This window comes from Loxodonta africana, chromosome 7, assembly GCF_030014295.1.
Source record: "Loxodonta africana isolate mLoxAfr1 chromosome 7, mLoxAfr1.hap2, whole genome shotgun sequence".
NCBI lineage: Eukaryota > Metazoa > Chordata > Mammalia > Proboscidea > Elephantidae > Loxodonta > Loxodonta africana.
The window spans coordinates 25,290,450-25,298,810 of record NC_087348.1 but is presented as its reverse complement, the minus strand read 5'-3'; the positions used below and the strand labels follow the sequence as shown (position 1 = coordinate 25,298,810).

Genomic DNA, 8,361 nt, shown 5'->3' with positions numbered 1-8,361 from the left:
ATCTGCCATCACAAATTGGCAATTCAGGAGAACTTATAAGAGTTGGATTTCCCACCATGGGACTTTCTCACTGGAGAATATAGTCAGAATCACATAATGAAAATGCTACGCATTGCATCATTTAAAATGGAAAATTAATCTCAAGGGTAAAATAACAGAGTAGAATTGCCCTATACAGTTTCTAAGGTGTGCCTGGTGGATCTGAACTGCTAACCCTTTGGTTAGCAGCCGTAGCTCTTAACCACTACGCCACCAGGGTTTACCTCAGCAGAATTAGAATATTTAAAATAAGAGACAGAAAAACTCAGTATTTTGTTACCTTCCTGCTTTACATTGGTCTGTATCCAGGAGGTTATGCTGGAATTAAAAAAAAAAAAAAAAAATTATGGAAAAAAAAGATACTGGCATCCCATGTGATAACAATTATGTCAGTATGGCATCAACCACAACATATATTATGAATAGTTTATACTTCACAGTAGGCAAAGCACTTTTCTTTGTGTTAGTGATGAAAGTTCCTTCTCTTCTTCAGTAAGAAATACTTGGTAAAAGACAAGAGAATAAAGGGGGCAGACACATTTCATGTACACATACCATTGTTGAAATTGAAGTGGATTTCTGCTTGTCTAAAAATATTTATTTATGTCTCTGAAACTAAACTAATTCTTAGGTGAGGTTTGATTTTTGTTGCTGTTGCTGTTGTTTTGAACATTAACTGCACAAAAAAGAAATCCCTTAATGAACAATTTTTATTGAAAAAAATAATTTCCAACAGTTATATTTCTCACATTGATAGTTTGTACCCATTTCTGAGAGTAAAGCTATTAAAATGTTTGAGAAATATTATTTAAAATGTTATTGAAGAAGAAAATCATTTGTAAATACAATGGGTATATTTTTCAGTTCACAATCTTCGTAATGCAAGGCATATTACTTTATTGTTCAAATTGAGCTGAATTAATGTGGTGAGGCTCCATTTTTCAAGGTGCAAGAAGCTTAACCTGATTAAGTTCTTGATGGAGAACTTGTACTTGTGTGCTGGCTATCTAGCCGCCATTTTGGATCATGAAGTGACTTTGGGAATGTAAACAATGTTCCAAATAAAATAGGCTGTAAGGAGTCTAAAGACCTAAGACAATAATGCTAGCATAAGACTCAGAGGCTACCTGTCTCCAGAAATATTTTTTTATCTGATAACAAAATAAAGCAAAAATTATTTTTTTAGACCAGTATATTTTTTTCTTTTTTGCAAGAAATGACACTAAAAGATAAACTAAGAATGAGAATGAACTGTTTACCTGGTATGTCCTAGTCTTCTCGTTTCAATCATTACCTCTAGGAATTTCAACCCAGCCAGTTGTCTAACAAGAAAATTCGAAATTTAGTGTTCAGGACTAGCGTAAAGTGTGAAATCTAACCCAGCAATATCTTATAGTACTTCAAGGATTTTTTAAATGGTAGCGTAACACTTTTACTTCCCCAGTTTTTGTTTCCGTATTGCTTTTCTCAAGGCCTTTTTCACATCTTTGTTTCTGAGGCCATAGATCATGGGGTTCAGCATGGGGATCACTGTGGTATAAAACACAGGCAACATTTTACCCTGCTCTACAGACTCCTCTGTGGGGCGTCTCAAATGCATACAGAAGAGGGTCCCATAGAAGATGGTGACCACGGTGAGGTGGGAGCCACATGTGGAAAAAGCCTTTTTTCTGCCCTCAGCAGAATGGCTTCTGAGGATCGTAACAAGAATGAACATGTAGGATGTGAGGATGATCAGGAGGGACTGAACACTGCTGTAGCCAGCTACTATGTACATGGACAACTCTTTGCTATAGGTGTCAGAGCATGCCAGCTTGATAACAGGGGGGTCAGCACAGTAGAAATGGTTAATTTCATTAGCACCACAGAAGGACAGGTTGTAGGTCCTCAAGGTTTCCATCACACTTAGGAGGAAGCCATAGACATAAGGGGCAATGACCAGGCGGACACAGACACTCTTGGTCATCTTGCTACTGTAGAGCAGTGGGTTACAGATAGCCATGTAGCGGTCATATGCCATGACAGCCAACATGCAGTGCTCTGTAAGGACCACAGCAATGACAACATAGCATTGCATCAAACAACCTGCGTATGAGATGGTCTTCTTCTGTGATAAGAAATTCTCTAGCATTTTGGGAGTGACATTCGTGGAGAAACAGAGATCTAACACAGACAAACTTGAGAGAAAAAAGTACATGGGAGTGTGAAGTCGGGAATCTACTCTGATTAAAACAATCATGCCCAGGTTTCCTATCACAGTGACTATGTAGACCACAAGAAACAGTGCAAAGAAGGCAACTTGCAGCTCCAGGTGGCTTGTTAGACCCAAAAGAATAAATTCTGTCACTTCAGTGTAGTTTCTTCTGGACATGTCTTTGTCTCATACGTGAGGCTTTGGTTTTATTGTCTAAGGAGAGATATGAAAGTATGTCTTAATCATTGAAACCTTGGTTAAATATTGCACCTTATGTAAAAGTTCCATGAAACATTTACAAAATTTGATCACATGTTAGACTAGGAAGCAAGTAGAAGCAAATTTGAAACAATTAGATTTTATTCAGTCTGTATTTTGTGATCACACTATAAAATTAACTCATAAAATTTAAAAGTTGGGAAATTAAAAAAATTTCAATAACATTTCTAAGAAATTAAAATAACAATTTATAAATCATTAGAACTGAATCATAATTAAAATTATATCATGTTATGTTTTTTTTATGTCATAGACCTATATCAAAATGTTTGATTCTTTGAAAGTGATATTTATAATGCAATGTATAGCCTTAAACATGTGACTAAGAAAGAAGTCTGGTAAAGAGGGTTTTAAAGGATTCCCTGTGTTTAAGTCAGCTTCCCTAGGTGTTCCCTTAACAAAAGTCAGCACACATACTGAAAGAAATTTCCCCATTCCACAATCAAAAAAAAAAAAAAGTTGCCATCGAGTCAATTTTGACTCAAAAAAAACCGCCTCATAGATTTCCAAGAAGTGGCTGATGGATTCGAACTGCCAAACTTTTTTTGGTTATCAGTCATCCTCTTAACCACTGCACCACTAGGGTTCCCTTTCCACAAAAGGGGGCAGGAAAGAACCTGCACACTGGAATTAAGACCATATTTTCTCTGGCCTTCTAACTTAATCCTCTGTACTGAAGAGAAAAAAAAAAAATAGCCATCATATAGATTCCAACTCATGGTAACCATGTGTAGACCTGCACTCTGTAGAATTTTGCAAAGACCTTCCTTCCATGGCACAATGGGTTGGATTCAAATTGTCAGTTTCTGGTGAGTGAAACATTCCTGTCCTTGAGTTGATTACTACTCAGAGCTACCCCATGTATTACAGAACAGAACTCTTTCATGGGGTTTTCTTGGCTATAAACTTTTCTGAAGCAGATTGCCAAAACTTTTCTTCCATGGGGCCAGTAGGTGAGTTTGAAGTGTCAACCTTTAGGTTAGTAGACTAGCACAAACCATTTGCAACACCTAAGGACTTGTGGTGAAGAGAGATCCCCATAAAATCTGTTCCTTCTTAACCTTAACACTCGGACTCTCACTACTACCATCTGCATATATCCTCAAGGGCTTATTGTGACTTTAATGTTAGAGATAACCCTTATTCAGCCACGCATGAAAAACCCAAGCATCCACAATTACCCCTCATCTCTTCCACTCTAATCTACATCAGGCTCTGTTCCCATAATCTCTCCATTTCTTTCATCTCTCCCCTTCTCTTGAGACTCTGTATCTTCTGGAATTAACAATATATTTTCAGCAAAATCTGCTTTATCTTCAACCTGGTCTCTTAACATTCCCTTCAACTTCCTGCTTGTTCTACCCAGAAAAAAATATTTCCCTTGTAGGGCTCCGATGAAATGGTTGATTTTTTTTGTTGTTGTTGTTGTTCTCCACTTGGTCTGCATGGAGGGCAAGTGTTCGCCTTACTTCTCATTGTCATTTTGTCTCTATTCTTAAAAAAAAAAAAAGAAGCAGCTTTTAATCTCATATCATCAGATTATGTTACCCACTACACTTCATTTTGCTGCCAGTTATTAACTCTTTCATTATTTCTCATTATTTCTCTAGGATTTTAGAGCAAACTTGTCCCACTTTTAGTGAATAGTGTGTTCAGTATTAAAAAAAAAAAAATTTTGTTTTTTTTGTTTTTTTTTTTGTTCAGTATTACTCTTGTCTTTATTCTTGGCCACTTCAATATATGCATAGATAAACTTGGCTTCTCTCAATTTTTTTTTCTTTTTTTTTTTTGTGTGTGTGTGTGCTTTAGGTGAAAGTTCACAGCTCAAGTTAATTTCTCATACAAAAATTTATGCAAGTATTGTTATATGACTCTAGTTACAATCCTTATAATGTGAGAGCACATTTGCCGTTTCCACCCTGGGGCTTCTGTGTCCAATTTAGTCTCATCTATCTGCTTGAACTAAGAAGCACATTCTTCATGAGTATTATTTTATGTTTTATAGTCCAGTCTTTAGGACTAAGATGGGCCTGGCTCAAGCCATGATGTTTTCAATCACCTCATATGCATGCTAAAGCTGGACAATGAATAAGGAAGACTGGAGAAGAATTGATGCCTTTGAATTGTGGTGTTGGCAAAGAATATTGAATATACCATAGACTGCCAAAAGAATGAACAAATCTGTCTTAGAAGAAGTACAACCAGAATGCTCCTTAGAAGTAAGCATGGCAAGACAGTGTCTCACATACTTCGGACATGTTATCCTGAGGGATCAGTCCCTGGAGGACATCATGCTTGGTAAAGTAGACGGTCAGAGAAAAAGAGAAAGACCCTCAGTGAGATGAATTGACACAGTGCCGCGGTAACACATGTGAGGATGTAAGGATGGCATGGGATAGGGCAATGTTTCATTCTGTTGTGCATAGGGTGTCTATGAGTCAAAATCAACTCAATGGCACCTAAGAACAGCAGTCCAGTGTAATCTTTGTCTGAAGAGTTGGCTTCGGTAATTGTATTAGTTCTGGGTTGACAGAGAGTCTTGGGGCCATATCTTTGGGGGTTCCTCTAGTCTCTGTCAAACCATTAAGTCTGGTCTTTTTGCATGAACTTGAGTTCTGCACCACACTTTTCTCCTGCTCTGTCAGGGACTCTCAGTTGTGTTCCCTATCAGGGCAATCATTGGTGCACCCAGGAACCATTTAGATCTTCTTGTCTCAGGCTGTTGGAGTCTCTGGTTTACATAGTGGCTTCTCGCAATCTTGAAACATTCTGTTTCAAGAACTTTGTCCATCACTAAAACAGTCACTCATTTATGATAACAGCCTAGTCCTTGTCATTATGATAACTTAAATCCCTTCATGGTCTCAATTGCATGTATTCAACTCATGCTTCATAGCGTGTTATCTTTCAATTCATCCCTAGATTGTTTTCTCCACCACTGCACTGAAATTGCTCTTGTTAAAACCATCAAGCCTTCATCTTGTCCTGTCAACAAGTATTCGACAAGGTTGATCAACTCCTCCTTGATACCCTTCACTGCCTTGGTTTCCATGACATAACAATTTCTTGGTTTTCCTCCTACCTTAGTGGTCACTCCTTCTCAGTTGCTTTATGATACCTTGTTGTCTTCCTCAATGAGGTGTATGTTCCAAATGGGGTTGGGGAGGCATAGGGCTCAGTCTTTAGACCTCTACTCTTCACTTTATACCATCATTTGTTTGATGAAATCATCGCTTTCATGGCATTATGTACAATGTATACGCTGACAACTCATAAGTATGTATCTCTCTAAATGCCATTCACCCCATTAAAAAATAAAATAAAACAATCATATTATGAAATACAAATAATTACTACATAAAATTTCACACTCAATTATTGTTTAGAGAATAGAAACTTAGATACAGAAGAAAACCTCCTTAACCTGAAAAGCATTATATTTTCTTGGAGAAGTATTGGTAACATCCCATGAAAATCAGAAATAAGAGAAAGATGCTCACAATCACAATTTCTGCTGAATATTCCTATTGAATGTTGAACTGGAAGACATAGCTAGTGCATGAAGATAATAAACAAAGTAGCACTTGAAAACAACTTTCATTACCCACAAAACTTTAAATCTAAATATAAAATGCCAAATAATGTACAAATAAATGTTAGAAATACTGCATCCTATAGAGTCTCTGTGAGTCGGAATCCACCTGATGACAACAAGTTTGGGTTGGTTTTTGGTATAGGATCAATACACAAAATTCAATTTTATTCCTATGTAAGAGGTTTGAAAATAATTTTACATAGACATCATGTACAAGAGTAACAAAAATTATAAGGCACAAAGAAATCAATACAAAAAAATGACAGGTAAAAATTTATTTTACTTTACAGGATCTATTGAAAAGGAAACCCTAGTGGCATAGTGGTAAAGTGCTACTGCTGTTAACCAAAGGGTCGGCAGTTTGAATCTACCAGGTGTTTCTTAGAAACTCTACGGGGCAATTCTACTGTCCTATAGTGTCGCTATGAGTGGGAATCGACCTGATGGCACTGGGTTTGGTTTTTTTGGTTTATACTTAAAAAGATCTAAAAAATGGAGAAGTATGCTGTGTTCACTGAAGAGATAATTCAATATTGCAAAGAGATAATCTCCAAAAATTATCTATGTAGCCAACTCAATTCCAATCAAAAACCTAAAAAGATTTTTTTTTTTCAGGTAAGCTGATTCTAATACTTATGTGAAAAAGTTAAGACTAAGGAATATCTTCCAAAAAAAAAAAAGCAGGAAGTTTATCATTATACACGAAGAATCGCTATAAATCTCTAGTATTAAAGACAGTGTGTTATTGACACCAAGTTGGAAAAACTGGCCAGTGTATTAGAACAGAAATTCTAGAAATAGATCTGCACACATACGTAGCTAGATATATGACAAAAGTTGTATTTCAGACGAGGATTATTTCAATAATTGTTGCTTAATTTATTTAGCCAGATAAAATATTAAATTACATTTTTACCTCACATTCTACAGAAATAATTTCTAAGTCTGCATAGTGGTAATATGTAAGTATATTCCTAATATATTTTTTTCTTATTACGTAGAGGGTACATGTATTTTGCTGAATTTGTCACAAATTATATTAAATATATAATACATCAAGATAAAAGTAAAAAATATTAATACATTAGTATCTCTAAATTAATTTATAAAAAAATTTCATAGTCTAAGAATTACATAGAATAAAGTTCGCATCTAACTGTTCTTTTTTCAAGTGACAATTCTGACATTAGCTTATGTCATTACCAGAAAACTTGTCAGAAAGCAGTATAAAACCTCTGACCCCTTCTGAGCAGGCTAAGGAAATCAATATGAATATCACTTCATTCTTTATATCTGTCCTGGTAATATCAATGGAACTAATTGGCCTGACTAATTTTCTTTCTTGAAGAAAAAATGAGAAAATAATAAGTATTACTACTGATAAAATGATGACTTATGTTCCAAGCACCATACTAGCATATTTTGCATATATTATCCCATTCAATTCCAATAAAAACCCTTTGAAATAGGTATTACTTTATTTCATTTCACATCTGAGGAACTCAAAATGGTTCCTTGAACCTCTAATTTCAAATGTCATTTTCTTAGCTATTAAAAATTACAGTGTTCCAACAAGTGTACAATTATTATCATGAAACTTTATAATTCAAAAAGCACTTTAACTCACTTTGTATGACCTTGTGAGTATTCATTAATTTCTGCATGAATGTTTATAATTACTGGTCATCTTTCATGTTCCAGACACAGTGCTGATTGCTTGAAAGAAAGTGGTGGACAAGATAGAAGCAATAGACTTAGGTAAGCGAGTAATCAGGCTGAGAAAGTATATTACAGCCCAAGCTCAGAGCACAGAAATGGAAGAAGCAGAAAAGGACTCAGATATTGTAGCTCCAAGTCTAGTGATTTTCCTCTGTAATGTGCTACTTTCCTAGGAAAGTCCACTGATTTCTCTTAGATGAATGGACTTCTTGTGGAAAGGTAACTGTTGCAAAAAAAAGGTAAAAAATTCTAATATTATTCCCTACCTATTCTGCTTCAGTGATTGGCATGCACTATGGGCTACTGGAAGAAACATATGAATAAACAGGAGATGAACTGAAGTTCTTATTGAGGTACAGATAACAGGTACAAATGAGGTACTGATAACAGGCATTCTAACAAAGAAATGGAGGCATGAGAGGAAAGACAAACAGCCAAGGTATCAATGATCTGTTATGAATAGGAAGAAATTTGAGCCAAGAATCCAGGACAACAACCTGTAGAGTTGATTCCAACTCTTGGTGACCATACTGGA

At 35.8% G+C, this 8,361-nt stretch overlaps 1 protein-coding gene across 1 annotated transcript; it reads right to left on the bottom strand.

Annotated features, from left to right (window-relative positions):
* Positions 1 to 1,432: 1,432 nt before the first annotated feature.
* Positions 1,433 to 3,119, bottom strand: LOC135231854 (olfactory receptor 5M5-like). The gene has a single exon (XM_064289052.1). The coding sequence runs from the start codon at positions 2,408 to 2,410 to the stop codon at positions 1,472 to 1,474; it is 939 nt and encodes a 312-aa protein (XP_064145122.1). The 5' UTR covers positions 2,411 to 3,119; the 3' UTR covers positions 1,433 to 1,471.
* Positions 3,120 to 8,361: the final 5,242 nt, after the last annotated feature.